The sequence below is a fragment of the Typopeltis vanoorti genome, chromosome 4 (genome assembly GCF_054136105.1).
Source record: "Typopeltis vanoorti isolate ZY-2024b chromosome 4, IOZ_Tvanoo_1.0, whole genome shotgun sequence".
In the NCBI taxonomy this organism is placed as follows: domain Eukaryota; kingdom Metazoa; phylum Arthropoda; class Arachnida; order Uropygi; family Thelyphonidae; genus Typopeltis; species Typopeltis vanoorti.
Window position 1 is genome coordinate 8,715,528 of NC_143552.1, and position 19,439 is coordinate 8,734,966.

General features: G+C 37.3%; 1 protein-coding gene across 2 annotated transcripts in view; it reads left to right on the top strand.

Moving 5' to 3' along the window:
- Positions 1–899: 899 nt before the first annotated feature.
- Positions 900–19,439, top strand: part of LOC150107093 (nitric oxide synthase 1-like) — a 281,501-nt gene continuing 262,961 nt past the window's right edge. For both annotated transcript variants that reach the window (XM_090391631.1, XM_090391632.1), the window contains exons 1-2: positions 900–1,106; positions 12,549–12,694. In XM_090391631.1, the coding sequence (XP_090247757.1) occupies positions 939–1,106; positions 12,549–12,694 (314 nt within the window). In that variant the 5' untranslated portion in view covers positions 900–938. The remainder of the gene's footprint in view (positions 1,107–12,548; positions 12,695–19,439) is intronic.

Here is a 19,439-nt window from a genome sequence, read left to right on the forward strand (position 1 = left end):
ATCCGTTCCGTCAAGATGAACTGTTTTATGAACAGTAAACGGGAGAGAGAGAGAGAGAGAGAGAAAGAGAAAGAGAAAGTTCTGCTTACAGATTCTTGCGTATTATTATGAAATGCACCTAGTGACACCTTTTTGTAACCAGTCACATATTTGCTGATGTGACTGATTACTGTAGTGGCATGAGGTAACACTCACAAACACAAACGTGCATGAAAGCACTCGCACGCTTGTTTAGAGGTGATTACATTAAATAATAACAGCTGGAGAAAGGAAGAAAGATTATGATGCAGTTATTTCCGAAACTCCTTACTTATTGCGTGCAAAATACCAAAAGCCACAGTATTTCCTACTAGAAGTTGCTTTCAGAAGTTCCCTGCAATACTAAAGGAAATAATACTGGCAAGAAGAGTCCACGTGCTCTATCATCATCCAGGAAATAGAATATATCAAATAACCCATGAAACCATGACAGTGCACGTTTGTTACGAATAGGCAGTGTTCCTTTTGGTGGAAAGTAAAATTAAAGATTACGGTTAAAAGGCGTAACTGAATTTCGTCACCAACCAACAGGATGCTCCTCTTTCCACCAAACAGCAAATAGCAAAGTGTCAGGTGATAAGATGTGCTTTGCACCAACCCTTTTCACAAACTTCCTCATAACATGTGATTTCTGAAGCCTTCACCTGCAGGGGGTTTTTTCCTTTCATTTTTGCGTCCTTTTTTTAATGACGTTTATTTTTGTGAAATATGGGAGATGTAGTTCCTGTTAACAATTCCTTATTAGTTTTGACATGCGCACTGTTAGATAGAGGCGTGATTTCCGATTGTAACATAATATAAAAGGCTCGAATAATCAGCTATCCAATTAGTTCTTAAATTATTTTCCAGAAGCTGCTTTCTTTACTTTTTCATAATTAAGTGAGTACTCCCTAAACATTATGTTGATCGAACGAGAAACTAAGGACTGTTCTGTTGCAGATGCTGCGTATAGCAGGCCCGTTGATATGACGGTCACTCCAAGGTGTCCCTTTGCTCATGGCAATGTTAAGTTAACTAACTTCATTACGGGAAAGCAAGTGCAAGACTCTTTACACAATCGATCTCAGGTAAGGAATTATAAACATCATTTCTTAGTTTATTAATTAGTTTGTATACATCCGTTTGTAAATGTTTATAATTAATTTACAGAGTATATGTATAGTCACTTTCTATTTAACAAACACACTGTTGGTTAGCTCCCTGTGCGATGTATGTTATGGTTTAATTTTTTTTTTCTTCTTAATATGTTTATCCACTGAAGAATCCGAAGATCTCAAAGCCTAGTAAAATAGAAAATTGACTCTCCGAAAAATCCCCTTCTCTACCATAGCTGGAGTTGAAATACCACTGTGGGTGTTTGTGAATGTCTTTTAGTCATCACATGAATTTCATCGTCCCCTGTGAGACCACCGCCCTGATTATTGAAAGCCAGGAATGGGCTTGCCAAGAGCTGGAAAAGTTCCTTGTTTATTTTCTCGAGCTGAATTTCTGGATTGTCTAACACTCAGCTAATCCAGAAGACTAATGCGCTGTACCTTAATACATAAGAATGCATACATACTCTACATAATTATTAATATAGAAACATTTTTAGTAATTTTTGTTAAATAACGTTTTAATATAAAATATCTTTCCTTAAAAGAATGAAATCCGAAAACTTCAGTCGGTATACTCATTGCTGTTTTAAGAACTCTTTGGACCGCGTCGTATGTGGAAAAGTTATTCGTCTTCATATTAAAACAATTACACTGTTACTAGTAAACAATAACATAACATAAAACTGTTATTACGACAAATCAGTGCGGCATGTCAATACTTTCGAATAACTGTGAAGATCGAATCTCTACATACTTGAGCCGTTAATAATGTATGCCAGCTTGCGTGTACAAAAATTTTGCTTAGCTTAATGGTTACAAAGGAGAGAGATGTTGAATCATATTATAAAAAACGTTTACTTTTACTATTACTCAAAATGAATTGAAGTGAACTAAATATATATATATATATATATTATTTCATTTTCTTTTATTATATTTATTACGTATTATATATATATATATATATATACTGTATATATATCGAGTCTAAAGAGATTGTCATGGACCCTCTTCATATAAACAGTAATCACAGCTATAATTTGCCCGACTCTTTTAGCTCTGCTGTCAGATATTGGCGCACTCGTGAAATCACACGCGCACAGATTTCTAGCAATAGAACTTCAATGTTTCTTGACAGTGTTTTTTATTGGCTTTCTATGTTCTATCACGCCTGAAGAAGAATATATATATATATATATATATATAATACAGTGGATGTGGAACCGATTTGAACCTCAATTCATGCAATTTAGTCACCGACGGCCGATGTAACAAAATTAAGGAATTTGCTCATTCAGTGATCAGTGAACATAACATTTTAGAAACTATTAATTACAACGATATTATTTAAGACTGTCCAAAATCGAAATATAGAAAAATATCTATAATATAAGCAGAAACAGGAATTCTTTAAGCGAATCTATTATAATATATTGTTTAATTCGCATTTTCAAATAAATATTGTTTGCTACAATATGCTGAATATTGAGAAATATTATGCAATAATCACGTAAGGATAACTTTTCCACATACGACGCGGTCCAAAGAGTTCTTAAAACAGCAATGAGTATACCGTCTGATCTCTCTCTCTCTCTCTCTCTCTCTCTCTCTCTCTCTTTCAGAATGTCTCTCCTTACATGTTTTATCTCAATGCCTAAGATCCACATTCAAGATGTTACATTTTGTTTCGCTAAATCTTTATCGCGGTCTGATACTTAGTGTCACCTGTTTCACTAAACCAGGCAATAGGTTATGAGAGACTTCGAGATTTTATTTGAAATGATCTACAGTAGATTGCTTCTAAGCAAAATGTCCCGTAGTGTCTGTTACAGTACTTGGAGAGCGGAAGAAATAAATTTTATGCAATGGCTAAAATCCAATGGCATCGTAAAGCAGGTTTCAATATAAACTAGAAGATTCTTTACAAATTTTCAAGTTCTGTCATAAATACTTACTTACTTCTTTGTCATATTCTAGTAAGTTGGGGCAACAATGACAACTTTAGAGTATGTCTCTAAAGTTGTCACTGTTGTCACTCCAACACTCTGTCCTATCTTTCTGTCCTAAAATATCAAACAAAAAAATTGCACTTCACCTCCCGTCACTTTGATAATTATTCACATAAGATCATATCACTTTACTTGGACCTATTTACACCTGTATGTCTATTAGTAATAGTAGATTATATCGATTTTTCTCCTCTTTCTCCGATAAACCGAATGTCTTTTTTGACTTCTGTCGAACTTTTAACTCTTCTAAATCGCTAAATACCTTATCTTACCGTAAGGTAAGTATTGTAAGCGTGCCAAAAATCACATAAAATGCTGAATTTTATCCAGGAGGACAATCTGTTTAAATGACAGCTTTTGTCCACAGATTCAGACTCAGTTTCTCTCTTGTACCTCCTCTACAGCTATTTCCGTGGACACTGTTCAGCTGAATTAGCTCTCACTGTTCCTCTACTTTCTTCAAACCTGCAAACATACGAACACGTGTCAACCATCGTTCATTATCCAGATTAAACTACTGAGCACCTTCTCGTTTTCTTCCTCCCTTCTATCTACCTGCCTTCTTTTGAACAGTGCACCTTAGATCATTTTCCTCAAGACTTCAGGTTTTCCCTTGCTCTCGTGCGGCACTGATGTACTATGGGTCTTGCATCTTCTAGGGTTCGGGAGATTGACATTTAAAAAATAAATAAAATAATCAGAAAGGAATGGAAATCACTCCACGTGATTTACTATTACAAGCTTTGTGAATAAATGAAATTGACTATGGAATTCCCACTGAGAGGCACCTGATGTCGAGGTATAAATCTAAGCATTATATGATCTCATTTTGTGATATAGATATAAGTACGTTTTCTTAAGCCTCGCAATCCGTAGAATAATTTATATCTTACGAATTCACTTAGCTTCACAACAATATCTCCTCAACTTTCTTTTAAGTAAACTGAGCATGTTTTTCTTCAACCTTACATTTAACAGACTCAACAGCAGTATCTGATACATCTCCCTCCTCTCTCTCTCTCTCTCTCTCTCTCTCTCTCTCTCTCTCTCTCTCTCTCTCTCTCTCTCTCTCTCTCTCTCTCTCTCTCTCTCCCTCTCTCTCTCTCTCTCTCTCTCTCAATTATTGACGCGCTTTGTTTTTTCCAATTTCCCTTCCTTTTACTCTTGTCTGTGAATGTAGTACTTTATCCCTTTCCAGCTAGCTGCCTCATCCAGAGAGCTCATCACTTTCAATTTCTGCTGTTTAGTTGTTCGTCGTCGAAAGAAACAGCAGAACAGCTTCTTTGTCATCGCATGGCGTTTGGATATATTAATTACAGAAATTAATAGTTTCTATACTATCAAACATTTCCCACGTAGCTTCTGCGTTATACTGCATTCTATGTCACAAACAGTTGCAGTATACAATAAAATGGTTATGTATTATACAATACTTAACATATTAAAAAATAAATAAAAATCAGCTAACGCCTTTTTGTTCCCGTATAGGGAGTAGGCGAGGCCGTGTTTAAGCCCTATCTAACTTTTTTGAGCCTGAGTGGGCAGTTCAATCTCCACTGGTAGCCAATCAGAGATACATGGCCCAAGGCTATCACTAGTTAATCGGCACGCAGTGAACAAAACTAGTAAGTGCAGCCATCTGGTGGTCCCTAACCCTAACACAATATATTTAATGTCTGAAAATAGTGTGGGTTCGACGGTCGATTTTCTTGAGTGCACGGGACGAAAAACCCGAGTTTCCAGGAGGAAAAACCGCTAGCCAGTGCCAGAGATCGACTAACTCTGGAACCGGTCGAGAAAAGGCTTAGAAAAATGTTCCTCTAGTCGGCGACTAGATTCGAACGCCTTTCGTCGTGCGGTCAAGCGCTGTAGAGTGCAAACGCCACTTCTACTGAGCTACACAGGCTACTTAACTTATTAAAAATAAACAAAATATTTTATATTACGTAAATATTTACGGATAGTTTATCTGTATATGTCAAGCAATGTTCGGTTATACTAAAAAATAAGTTAAACACTTTTCTTTTTTTTTTGAAAAAATCATCTTTATTTCTCAACATAGTCTCCAGCAAGGCCTTCATATTTGGTTCAGCGAGTTTCCAATTTGTTCATCCCATCTATAAAGTAGGATTTGTCAAAGTGTGCAAAATAGTCATTGACAGCCTTAATGACATCCTCGTTCGAAGAAACGTTTTCCCACCGAGCCAATTTTGAAGTTTGGGAACAAGAAGTCACACGAGGCCAAGTCCGGAGAATACCGGATGTGGAACCAATTCGAACCTCAATTTGCAATTTTGCCATTGCGACGGCCGATGTGTGGGAGGGTGCATTGTCTTGATGAAAGAGCACTTTTTTGTGAGCTGATCTTGGCCGTTTTTTTCTTCAGTTCTTCTAAGCGGTCCAACAATGACTCATAATAGACTCCTGTTATTGTCTTACCCTTTTCCAAATAGTCTATGATGATAATTCCTTGGGAATCCCAAAAAACAGTGGCCATCACCGTCCGAGCTGACAAAACGATCTTCTCTCTTTTCGGTACTCTTTCACCGGGCATTGTCCACTGTTTTGACTGCTGCTTAGACTTAGGTGTGTAGTGATGGATTCAAGTTTCGTTTACTGTCACGAATCGACACAAAACATCCTGCGAATTGCGATTAAACATCGTCAAACACTGCGTTGAAATACACCATCTCTTCGCAAGCGGTTTTGATCGACAGTCAACAATAGCGGCACCCATCACACACACACACACACACAGCTTTTTCATGTGAAATTTTTCGTGCAGGATATGGTACACCCGTTCAGTTGAGATGCCTACAATCTCAGCAAATTCACCCACTTTCAGTCGGCGGTCTTCAATAATGATACCATGGATTTTGTCAATCATTTCCTTTGTAGTGACTTCAGTTGGGCCTCCGGAGCGCTCTTCATCTTCCATGGACTTACGACCACGTTTAAACTCATTTATCCAAAAATAAATAGTCTCTATATTTAATAATGCAGAGTCCCCATGAATTGCATCTACCTCGGCTTTGATCAGCGCGGCCATCGACTTCTTCAAATAAAAGTGTTTTTTTACTGCACGAAACTCGTTTTTCTCCATTTTTATGAAAAATGCGAACACGGTCATTTTAAATGTTTGCCAAACGAGGACTACGCGTCGCACGTAGCTAAGATTTTGCCTATGGTCATGAAAAAGATTATACGTGCCGACACTGGTATGAATGAGCGAACTATATCACCATCTATTGGAAATTTACAAAACTTTTCAAACAACCCTCGTCAAGAATTCTTTGTATACACTTTGTGCATAGCCAGTGAACATCAAAAACAAGAGATAGCAAATAATACTGCAAACAATAATACTTGATTGTTTTATGAAAATACCATCAAGTGACAGGTTGTAAGTCCATTAGTAATCTGAGGTTATAGCATATATTTAATAATGCTAACAGTCAAATTATCCGGAATCCTCCCTTAATAACATGTTAACAGTTATGTTTTTCCAGCCACTTCAGACTTTCACTAAGCAGAAAATGGTCATACACAGCGATTGGTGGAAATCGCCTAATCATTAAGAAATTCACAAAATCCACACTATTGTGACATTCGAACCAACGTTCTTTAAGTTGAAGAGCTGAGACAGAATCCATTCTTTCAACGAGGTCAGCAGCTCCCCCATAATCGTTCAAATAAGATGACTATTTTAATAATGGTTGACCCTTTCAAAAAAAAAGATAAGAAATTTTCTTCCCAACAATGTCTAATAGTAGGTCGCAGGGCTTAATCATGCTATAAAAACAAACCAGCGTTGTTGCTTGATGCTTCGAAATCAATAATGTAATTCCAGATCTGCCAGCAGTGTTCGAACTAGCGCAAATGAAAGGAGCCGATATTATTATCGCCTTCATCACATTCTCTGATGTCTAGTCGATGTAGCTAGGAGACTAATATTTGTTGGTTGTTATGAAAATTAGGGCGGTTAATGCTAATTCTCTGGTCTGAACTTTTATAAGACTCCTTGCTTGATTCTCCAGGGATACATTTTGAAGTGGTGTTTGGAATTGCTTAGATTCTTTCCCGTTATTGCAGACATGCATCCTGTGATCTCTTGATCATACTTATTAATTTTTGCAACTATACAAATATCTATGTGTAAATAATTATTCATAGTACTGTAAAATATTCGGATATATATGAAACGATTGGGTACATTCTATCCCATGCTATGTGATGAAGCAAGAAATTTAAAATTCAATCAAATTTTAGAAGATTTCTTGAACAAAAAATAAGAAAAAAAATATAATTAATTTATCTTTTGTAAACAGTATACTCATGAAATATATCATTTCATTTTAATACTGTTTAATATTATATATTCCCGGTACATAATTATCTTAAATTGCTGGGCCCACCAACGTGATTCCAATTGGACCTCGCATTTTCTAAGATTGGGATTTTATAATGTGTTACGCACTTTCTTAGAACGAAAAATAATGAGGTTGTTTGGCTTTTTTTTTTGCTTTCTAAAAATTATGCCAGGATAGGCTAAGTGTGAAAGTTAGCCCAAGAAGAGAAATCTGATCTTAGCTGGTGAGCCGAATTTCATCAAAAGTTAGGGTGAGCGAGATATGTTCTTTCTTCGTGATTATGTTGCGGTAGCATTAAAATTTACTAGCATTAACTTCATCCCTCTTGAGATTGCTTGAAGGTGCTAGTCGTCTACAAGGACACACATGGATATTAGTCATACCAATATCGATCCTAGTAAAAATACTTTATTCCCAGTCAGTTGCGCAACCAGGATTTAATCTTGGGGAGGGGGAGTAGACGATTTGAGAATATACACTATGCATTGCACACGACTTACTGTATGACTGAGCATCTGCAGTGATCGCCAATACGATACCAGTGATCTCTGGCCCGGCTCGGGCAAACAAAGTATCGCCCGAGCACTACTTCGTTCGCCTTGCGTTCACAACGGCCGTGAATCCCGAGAGCCAGAGGGTATTCCCACCTTATGTGACCGCTAATTCATAAGTAGTATAGAAATAGAAGACACGGCACAACATAAATAAAAATAAAAAAATTAAATTAGGAAAAGATTTTTGAAATTTTTCTAGTCTTTTTTTTTTTTTCTTTTTAGTTTGGGGAAAGCCAGGGCCCCTTTCCCCCCTCCCTGGGTGTGCCAATGTTCCCAGTAATGTAAATCTCCACCACTCGCACAGAAGAAATTGCGTCACTTCTAATAACGCTATTTGAAGGTCACTTACTCAGCTTCTGTCTACAATCACCGTGGCGGAATATTTGTTTGCATAGACACAAGTTGTCTTCGTACAGAATTTCCAAGAATTTCCCCGTCCTTAATAATTCATTGTTTCTCAAGAGCATGAGACAAGCATGAAATGAAATCATCTAATCCTGAATGAAGAAATACGAGCAACAAAATGAACTGCTTGCTTTGCTCGGTTGGTTCGATTTCAGTTAAGGATGAACTGCAACATTGGTGTGTGGGTAAACGTTTTTCTGTCTTCTTTCTTCAGTGTACAATGCTTGTTAGAAGATCAACATATCAATAAAACTTAGTTGATACTCTCTCCTTGTTTTCACTGCCTAATATTCATATAAAAGACAATGACTATTAGCGTAGATGTACCCAGTGTTTTCATAATGATAAAGTCAACCTAATTTAATAGAAGGTCAGTAAAACCATCAATCAAATTAGGTTTACTTTATCATTAATAGAATCACTGGAATAATTAATAGAATAATTAGAATCAATTGAATAATTAATCACTAGCACTCCAAAGATACACTCCACGTGTCAGTTATATAACCTGTATACATTTTTGTTTTAAAGCTGAAATAATTATTAATTATTAATGGCCATAAAAACTTGCTTTAAATAGTTTGTTATATTTCAATACGTTATATGCATAAAACAGGAAATAGGACAACTTGTTCAGATATTCCTAATATCACTGTAACTGATATATTTAATGTGATTTAAATAATGTATAAGTAATGCATTATTATTAATGATAATAATCATTATAATAGTTTATAGTTTCAATTAAACAAGATAAATAATGATATTTCAGTTCATTTACATTATTTATTTATTTATTGTTTTGTTAACGTGCAGCAGAGAATGCTAAGTTCTTTTATTATTTTTATATTAATATTTACATTTCTTTTAATGATTCCAAGAATATTTCTTTTATTCTGCGAATAATATACTGTGTTAGGGTTGGGGATCATGAGAAAGCTGCACTTGTGTGCCTCTCTTCATAGAACGCCGTTCATAATTAGTGTTGGTTTTGGGCCAGTTGTCTCTTCACAGGTAGCCTGTGCAGATTGAATTGGCTCTCAGTCACCAAAAGTTAGATGGTCCTAAAAACCTCTCTCTCTCTCTCTCTCTCTCTCTCTCTCCCTATAGGGAACACAAGCAGTTATTGTTTTATTGTTTTATATACAATTGTAATTCATATCTGAAGGAGCAAAGTATAACTCACATTTATAAATATAAGAGATAAGAACAAAACGAAATTTACAAAACGTATAGAAAAAAATTATGAACGAAATAAAATGAAATACAAGAGCGATGAAATTAATTTATGGCAAAGCACCTATTGTTATTCAATATATATATATATATATATATATATATATATATATATATATACGTGAACGCCAGAACATGATTACAGCCGAATGACTATCTGGGAGGTTGTAGCTCAAATTATTATTTAGATGAACAGGATTGAAGATGATTTCTCTAGATTCCACAATTTTTCTCTCTACTTCGTCACTGCAACGGAAGATGTTAGTAGATTTTTCTCAGCAGACTTTGTGACTTTGGTTATCATCATTAGGATTAGCCGAGTAAAGGATATGACTAGATAATGCACTCGCTCGCTGTCTCTTGTAAGTAATTTCCCTCATGTGTTCCTCCATACGCATTTCGACAGATTTGTCTGTCTGCCCAAAATAAGGAATATCACAATCACACAATATTTTATATACACCAGGGTATTGGAGTTAATGATGACAAGGTTTTGGGTGGCTAATTAAGGAACGGATCTTTGGAAGTGGAGTGAACAAGGTTCTGATATTATATTTTCTTAGAACTTTTGCTAATTTATGTGAAACAGTACTTATGTAAGGAATAGATATATTGCCTTTGAATCTATTTGTTTCTTCTGAGTGATGTCTAGAAGGATTAAGAAGGAATTTGTCAATGATTTTCTTGGAATATCCATTAACTTCGAAAGAAGTTTTCAGATGGTTTATTTCTGTAAGAAGTTCATTTGGGTCATCAAGAAGAGAACGGGCTCTATATCCCAAGGTGGAAATTATTCCAAGCTTATGAGGAGGGAAATGATGGGACTGACTGTGCAGATATCTGTTGGTATGTGTGGGCTTTCTATATATCGATATTTTTAGTTTACCAGAAGGAGCGAGTCAGTTTGACATCAAGAAAAGGCAAGGAATTATCCGTTTCAAGCTCGGCAGTAAACTTAGTACTTTGATGTCGGCTATTGAGATGTTCGAAGAAAACCATGAGGGATTCATGTCCATGGCTCCAAACAATGAAGACATCATCCACATAACGTTTCCAAACTTTAGGTGTTAAAATAAAGGAAGAGATAGCCTTGGTTTCAAAATCTTGTAAGTAAATATTTGCGAGAACAGGAGATAAAGGATTACCCATAGCCAGTCCATTTGTTTGTATATATTATCTTGAAATTTGAAGTAACCGGACTTGATGCAATGTGTAAGCAAGGCTAACATTTTTTTGGCTAACATATAACTTGTCCTTGAGTAATGTTAAGACTTCATCTGTTGGGACATTAGTGAACAAAGAAGTTATGTCCAAGCTAGCCATGATTTCATCTTCATTAACTGTAATATCCTTGATGTATGTAACAAATTCTGTAGCGTTCTTGATAAAGGATGGTGACTTTCCTGAAAAACCTTTTAGGTATTTGGCAAGATATTTTGAAAGATTGTATGTAGGAGAATCGATACCTTCTATAATTGGGCGTAATGGGGTGTTCTCTTTATAGATTTTAGGAACACCATATATGCGAGGAATTAACGGATGGAGAGAGCGTAGACTGAATTATCCCTAAACGAACGTTTAGGGATAATTCAGTTGTTGTTTTTAATAAGTTGTTTGTACGATTTTGAAGTTCACGAGTTGGAGCTCTCTCAAGTATTGAGTAGGTATCATTATGTAGTAATTCAATCATTTTATTCTGGTAATCTTCAGAGTTCAGGATGACTGTTGCATTGCCTTTATCTGCAGGGAGGATGATTATATCTCTGTTATTTTTTAAACTTTTAATAGCTTTGCGTTCAGTTGAAGTAATGTTGTCTGCAGGTGATTTTGCGTTATTTGATAATAAAGATTGATTTCAATTACTGGTCAATTTTTAATATATATATATTAAAAATTAATAATTATACTGACTAAGAACACCGAGAAAGATATGAAAACTTTAATATTTTAATATAACACAACTAGTTTCGACGGAAAGCCGACTTCTTCAGGTGTGTAAATAATAATAAAAAACTGGGAAAATAACAAGGTAAAAAACATCTGAAATTATCAAAATAGGAATGGCAACAGTCATATTTGAACTGGTGTCCGCGTGGCAGGACTAGCGTGAGTTGTGAGTGGCAACTGATTCGAGAGCGCCAGAACTCAATCACTGCGCTGTGGGTGTCAGGCAAACTGTAGCTTAAATTGTTGTTTATGTGTGATGGGTCCAGAACTATTTCTTTTGATTCTACGATACGTCTCTCAAGTTCGTCACCGCATTTATGGATATTGGTCGTAAGATTTCAGTCTATCTGGTGTTGAAACTCTTCTAGATTAGAGTTAGCGGAGAAAAGAACATATGACTGGAGAGTGCGCCAATTCAATCTGTACAGGTAGCCAGTTGAAATAATAAAACGTTTGAAAGAAACGAGAAAACGTGTGATATCGCGAGAGCAAAAAGCCTAAAGCAATCCACATTGCGCATCTTCTCAGACAACACTACAAAAAAAATGTTTTTTTTTTTATTTGTAATAAAAAAATTCCTTATTTATTAGAAATTAATATTGGTTAAATAGTAGTTTTTTTGGTTTTGTTTCCACCCATCCCCTAAGTGTACAGTATTGTACAAGACTTATAGAGCTTTTGCGTGTTCTTTCCCTAATCCTACTTTTTCACATAATCCCTGTGATTTTTATTGCATTTAGTTGTATGAGGCGGTCATTTTTTAGGAACTCGTATAATGCGTTGTAGGAGAAACGACACTATTAAGCAATTTCAATTACTGGTCAATAGATATGAAGCTTGAAAATACGATACTCCATTTTTAATCACACACAATTTATTTTTATTTTACAGCCAATCGGGTGTGAAAAATCTTATTGCAATGGAGCATTAATGGCTGGTCAATCAGGAATTCTTCTTCCAGCACATTCAAAACCAAAAGATGAAGTCTTAGATCAGGCGAGGGAATTCTTAGAACAGTATTACATCTCGCAAAAAAGGTAAAATTTTCTGTTTTGTATTTATTTCGAAACATTTAGTAAATTTTCAAAATTAAAATGCTCATCTTAGAAATGAATGGTTTAAAATTAAGTAGAAAAACCGCATTACAGTAAGGTCCATTTTCTGAACTTTCATGAATAACAGTAGTACACCTTATGTACATTCCTATTTCACTACATATTTAGTGAAATGTCGTACTGTCTACACCAGGAGTCGGCAAACATTCTCTCAGAGAGACCTGAGGCATCACAAAAATTGTACACAATTTTTGTTAACAAAATACAGTGTAATTGTGTTTAAACAGATTTTGTGGAAATCAGCAGTATGGACATAATTACGAGACATTGGGGGTTCAAAGCTAGTGTTCCAAATCACCAAAATCAATTGGAAAGGCTCATCAGATAACGCTGATCTCTAAGGTGTTTTAGGTATTTCATCTTAGAAAATGTTTTTTTCCTAACTACCAATGAATATAAACAAATAGTACCGATATTCGCCGACTTAACTTCGTGATGCGTGCATCTAAGAAGCTGTAACACTCTAAACACGGTGAATGTGAGATGCATCAGTGGCAGCTCGCTACAACGAAAGCGCAACACATGGTCACTGCTGAAACTACACGTGGGGGGAAAGCAACAACAGACAATGCACAAACAAATGGGCATGGTGAGTCATATTAACGCTGCTCTGTGGATAATGAAAATGCAATTTCATAATTCTGTCACAAAATTCATTCCAAAGACCATCCCGAGCTCGTGTCTGTAGTTTGCAAAAACCCCATGTCGATACAGTCATAATTAATACTTTACAAATACAAGGATGATAAAAAATAATTAAGATTGTGCAGAAAAACATTAAATCATTGGTTAACTGAGCCATCATTTGTTTCCTAGCTGCTGGTTAGTATTTTCTTTCTAACTCCAATCAATTTCAATACTCCAAGTAGGAACAGAGCAAATTCTAATGTAATCATAAAAGAAAGGAAGAAAGAAATTTGCTCAACTGTTTGCTAAGTGGATGACTCCCTGCTTTTCAACTAACAACCTTATCAATTTCATTACCTAATGCGGAACCATCATCCTGCATATGTCACATGACTGTTCCATGTTTTGCCCTCAGAGCACAGATTCCATATCACTCATGGAATCCTTTCATGGTGGGATTCATATTGGTAGACAGGATTTGAACGATTTTTCCTTGTTGGCATCCAACGTAGGATGCCAACAAGTACGGCCTTTATCCATTCTAAGGGTGCTTTTGTTTTCTCCAAAGGTCTGAAGACTCGTGTGGCAACGCATTGTTCAGAACTTTTGCATTTATTACATGGCTTGGGGCTGCGACTTCATATGTAATCTACCTTCTTCTTCCTCTTGTGTCTTATCCCGTCTATTAGGGGTCTGTCTTCTTACATGATGCGACCTTACGCACGCGACCCAACCGACTTGTCGCAGAGCCTGACGTTGGGCAGAGAGAGGTATTTTTGTCTGTAGGTCTGTAGAAGTGCATGTTTGTTCACGATGCCGGTTTGCCTGTTGTGAGGGACGAAAAACTCTAGATTCCGGAAGAAAAACCCTCCACCTCCGTATGAACTGGCTGACTCACTTTTAGTCGAAAGAGACCAGATAAAGATTCACGTCATGGACGGGAACCGAACCCAGGTCTTTCTGACCAAAGACCTGAGCTTCGTCTATACCGACTGGCCTACGGAGACTCTAAGAGCTACATCTACCTACATAGCTAAAATACTTGTTAGGAAAGCTGCTTTGGTGTCGAGTACTATGACTAAGGAACTGCTTTGAATCCCAGAACAGAATCATTACTCTAGCTGTAGCGATGTTAACAAGATTCGGCACTGAGCCATTATGATATCATTATGAAGATGATCTCTCTGAGAAACCGTCTGGGATCTTTAGTGGATATGATACTGTTTTCTATATCAGTGTTTGTTTCCTATTTTCAAAATTCCTGGATTCTCATTGCTGGCCTCCAGATAATGCAATGTATATTCCATTGAAAATCACTCTATCTTTATTGTACTCACCTGACTTTCTGCCATTACCGGCGATATACACTATGATGACAAAAGTATTGACATGACACCTTACGTGGCATGCAAATTCGAATCTTTCAGCCCGTGACATTGCTACCCGTCTCAGTATACAGAAATCCACCGTTCCTTATGTCATTCGTAAAAGGAAAGTTGATGGTGCTCTCACAGCAGGAAAACGCCTTGGGATGTCACTGACCGAGATCGACAAGCTCTGTCTCTAGATGTTCGAGCATCCCGCACGTCGTCAGCGGCGGACCTTGCAGTCAACCTGGAAAATGCTGCAGGGACGCAGCATTAGAACTGTCCTGCATTTCAGCATTAGACCTGTCCGCAGAGACAGGGGTCTGTGGAGCAATGAATCACGCTTCACTCTGATGATCGTGTTTACATTTGGAGATTACCCTAGGAACGGTTCTGGCAGGAATGCATATTCCAACTGTCAAGTTTGGTGAAAGCTCGGTAATGGTATGACGTTTTTCAGTTGAATGGGAGCTTTGTCCGTTGATAGGCATGCTCAAAACTATGATATCTGATGGCTAACTGGACACCCTGGACAACTTCATGCTTCTGACGCTGTGGAAGTATTTCAGCAGTAACTCTTGCATGTTTTATTACGACAATGCTCCATGCCATACTGCGTATCCAAGACTGGCTTCCACAAAACAACGTTGAAGGTTTGGACTCTGGCCGGTTCAGAGTGCAGACCTCAACCCCCTCGAACATCTTTGGGACGAATTAGATGGCCGAATCCGCTCTAGACCACAGCGGTCGTCATCAGCATAAGCAATATGGTAGCTTCACGCGATAAATGGAAGAATATTTCTGATGCGACGTATCAGAAATTGATTGAAAGATGCTACGAAGGGTAGTTGCTATCATTCAGGCCAAAGGTGGTTTCACTTGGTACTAGAAATGTAATTAAAATGCATATCTTTACCAACTAGATGTCCAGATACTTTTGTCAACATAGTGTATTTCTAATGTTGGTAACTATTCCTGAAGAAATATTTATATAAGTATAAAGAAATATAAGTGTTTCTTCCAGCGTAATGGCAACTTGCCACTACCACATGTTAGCAGCTCGATGAACACGTTCTTCATTTCGTACTCATATATTGCATCTGCTTCCATAGTTAAAGTTGCCCATGATGATCACACCCGTTTCTTACTAATCCGATCTCTCTGAACATTGCAGAATCGCCTACTCTGTATTTCAGCATATAGCAACCCCTCCACCTCCGCTAAACATTCCTGTTCGCTTCCATTGCACCCCGCCTCATACCTTAAAGTCATTATCATTATTATCCCATGACCTCTCCAAATGAAAGAAACACAACTTTTCAGACAACAGCAGCAATTTTTCACCTTTCTTTTATACCTTCTATCTTTCCAAAAAAATGCAGTATCCATCGCATTATATTTCCATCAGTGTATCATCTCTCAACCATGTCTCGCTGACAGCAGTCATTTGTGGATCAATCAATTTCATTAAGGCCCCAGACTCCATTTGTTGGTCATTTCTTGCATTTCTGTGTAAACATATTGATTATCCCCTTATCTCCCTATCTTCCTATAATTCTTATGATTCCAAAATATTCGCCTCAATTGCTCTCTTTGAGGCCAAAGAGAACAACTTTGGGGTGATACGAGAGGTAATGATATCTCCCGTATCATCATTGTATGCCTCTCCCTAATATTACGCACTCACAGAATTCTAATTTCTCTGTCTCTCTCATGACCTATCACCAAACTTTTCCTACCATTCTCACTCAGATATTGCTATCTACAGTAGAAAAACAAAAAAGCTCTATCCCTCTCTCTCTCACACACAGGGAACATTCTCTGAATTCTACCTCACAAATATACTTTTTTACTGGTGCTGACAGCACTCGCAGTTCTTATGGTATCTCTTCAGTTTCTCAAAAATCGTTTGTTCCCCCCCCCTCCTCCAGTCATTTACTCCTTCTGTCTGTTCTTACAAGTGTACATTTAAAACATTTTAAAACTAAAAAAGAGACTAGGTAGAAACCTTAAGAGAGCAAAAACTCGTGTTTAGTAGTAAGGAACTCGAAATGTCAGACAGATATATTTTACGAAGCTTTCATAGTTTCTACATTTCGGCTTTGAAATAATGCTGAGTCTAATATCAATTAATACTTGTATAATTTTGCACCGAATTGAAACTTTTTGGCTCTTAAATTTAGTAAATACTTTTATGCATCGACCGAGAGTTCGCTTACGAAAAAATAAGCACGGGTTCCTTAGTACTGAACGAGAGTTTTTACTCTCTTAAGGTTTCTTCCGGGTCTGTCACCCGCTGAGGGGAACTTCATGTATTTTTTTTTTTTTTTTTTGGGGGGGGGGTGCCTTGAGAGAGCAATTTGAGTCTCTCAGGAATGGTGTTTTCCGGCGTAGCCTCTGTCGGAACCGTGTCGATGAATGTTTTTCCCTGGAAACAGCTGCCAACCTTATGAAACCTTATTAAAATGGACTAATAGAAGGCGAATATATAGACGCTTGGGCGGCGCCTGTGATTGCCTTAGTCCTCGCTAAGGCAATTCGTGAATGACAGTGAGTGTATTCCCATAAGCTTTCTGGTCAACTTATTTTTACGAAACTTTCATGGTTTCTACATTCGGCTTTGAAATAATGCTGGATCTCATATACACTTTGTTTGTATAATTTTGCATCGCGGAACTGAAGACTTTTGGCCGTTTATTTTAGTAAATCCTTTTACGCACCGACCGAGCGTTTTCTTACGAAAAATACATCTCTCTGACATTTCGAGTTTCTTAGAACTGAACGAGATTTTTTGCTGTCTTAATGTTTCTGCCTGGTCTCTGAGGAGAACCACCCAGTTCGAAACATCTGTCAGGCAAGTGAAACTTTATCAAAATGGACTAATATAAGGCGAATACGAGGGGTGTTCAAAAAAAGACCGAACTTTTTAAATAGCGCGCCGCAGGCATAAAGAGCACGCTGCAGCTACTGAGCGCACCTAGCGACAGGTCTTGACAACAAATTGCCATTTTTCCTCGTTCTGAGATGAGCATTAGTCATCGAGTTACATCCGCTGAAGTGAGCATGTTCACAAGCTGACAAGCTGTTCATCGGATTAATGACAAAGTGACAATGAAAGAGATTGAAGAACAACGTGTGTGTGTGTGTGTGTGTGTGTGTGTGTGTGTGTGTGTGTGTGTGTGTGTGTGTGTGTGTGTGTGTGTGTGTGTGTGTGTGTGTGTGTGTGTGTGTGTGTGTGTGTGTGTGTGTGTGTGTGTGTGTCACAGTGGATGGGGAAAGGGTCTCCTCGACCAAAAAAAGCAGATGAGTTAGTCAAAGATCAAAGTGATGTTGGTTGTGTTTTTTAATTGGAAAGGCATTGTCCATTATGAATTTGTATCGCGTGGTCGGATGGTAAACAAAGAGTTGTACCAGGAAGTTTTATGCGTTTGAAGGAAGATGCGCGCAGGTAGAGGCCTGAATTGTGAGAAAACCAAACCTGCTCCTCATTCGCAGTTTTATGGCAAAACATCAGATATCCATTGTGTCCCATCCACGCTATTCTCCGGACTTAAGTCTAGCAGACTTTTTTCTGTTTCCCAAACATAAAACTACTTTGAAAGGACGTCGTTTCCAAGCCATAGAGGAGATTCAGGAAAATGCGATAAGAGAACTGCGCACCATCGCAGAAAGTGCGTTCCAGGAAGCATTCCAACAATGGAAGAAATGGTGGGAACGGCGTATCGCCAGTATAGGGGACTACATTGAAGGGGGGGACAGTGCTTAAAGTGTAAAATGAGTAATAAAGTCTTTATAGCAAAAGTTCGGTCTTTTTTTTTTAACAGGCCTTGTATATAGATGCTTGGGTGGCGCCTATGTCTTCTAAGTATTAAGGCAACTCGTGAATGCTGGTGAGTGTATTTCCGTGAGCTCTCTGGTCAACTTATTTTACGAAACTTTCATGGTTTCTACATTCGGATTTGAAATAATGCTGGATCTAATATTACTTGTATAATATAATGTATAACATAATATATGATCTAATATTACTTATATCACTTTACTTGTATAACATTTCTAAACTCTTCCAACATGACAAAACACCTCTCTCTCTCTCTCTCTCTCTCTCTCTCTTTTTTTCTCTCTCTCTCTCTCTCTCTCTCTTTCTCTCTCTCTCTCTCTCTCTCTCTCCAATTATTTTACTATCCGAGTTTCTATTCCCATCATTAAACTTCAACTCCTTTATTTACAAGCGCCTTCTATTTTGTATTTTCAATAGCCATTCTCTTTTCGGACTGTCTCGACTCATTCTGTACCTGCCTAAATTTGTCCTTCAATCTCTTTACCCAATTTCCAGACTATTTCCTATGCGACTATTCCACTTTCTTGATCAGCTATCGCTTTCTTATTGCGACTATGATCAACAAATTTCAACTCACTTGTCATCAGATTACTATTATACTACATTTTTGTCAAGTTAACAGCAGCCACCCTACTTTATTTATTATTTTTTATAGCCTTCTATGGGTTTGTTTAGAATTAAGACCAAAGCAACTAAGGCTGAGTCCCGTGTATTATGTCGCTTCTCTGCTTGTGTTCTTCTGGCCAGTTTCGTATGATACTGCTTATAAACCTCAAAGAAGTCAGCAGACTAATACATGGATGACAGGTTGTTCCCTCCCAAAAACTTCAGA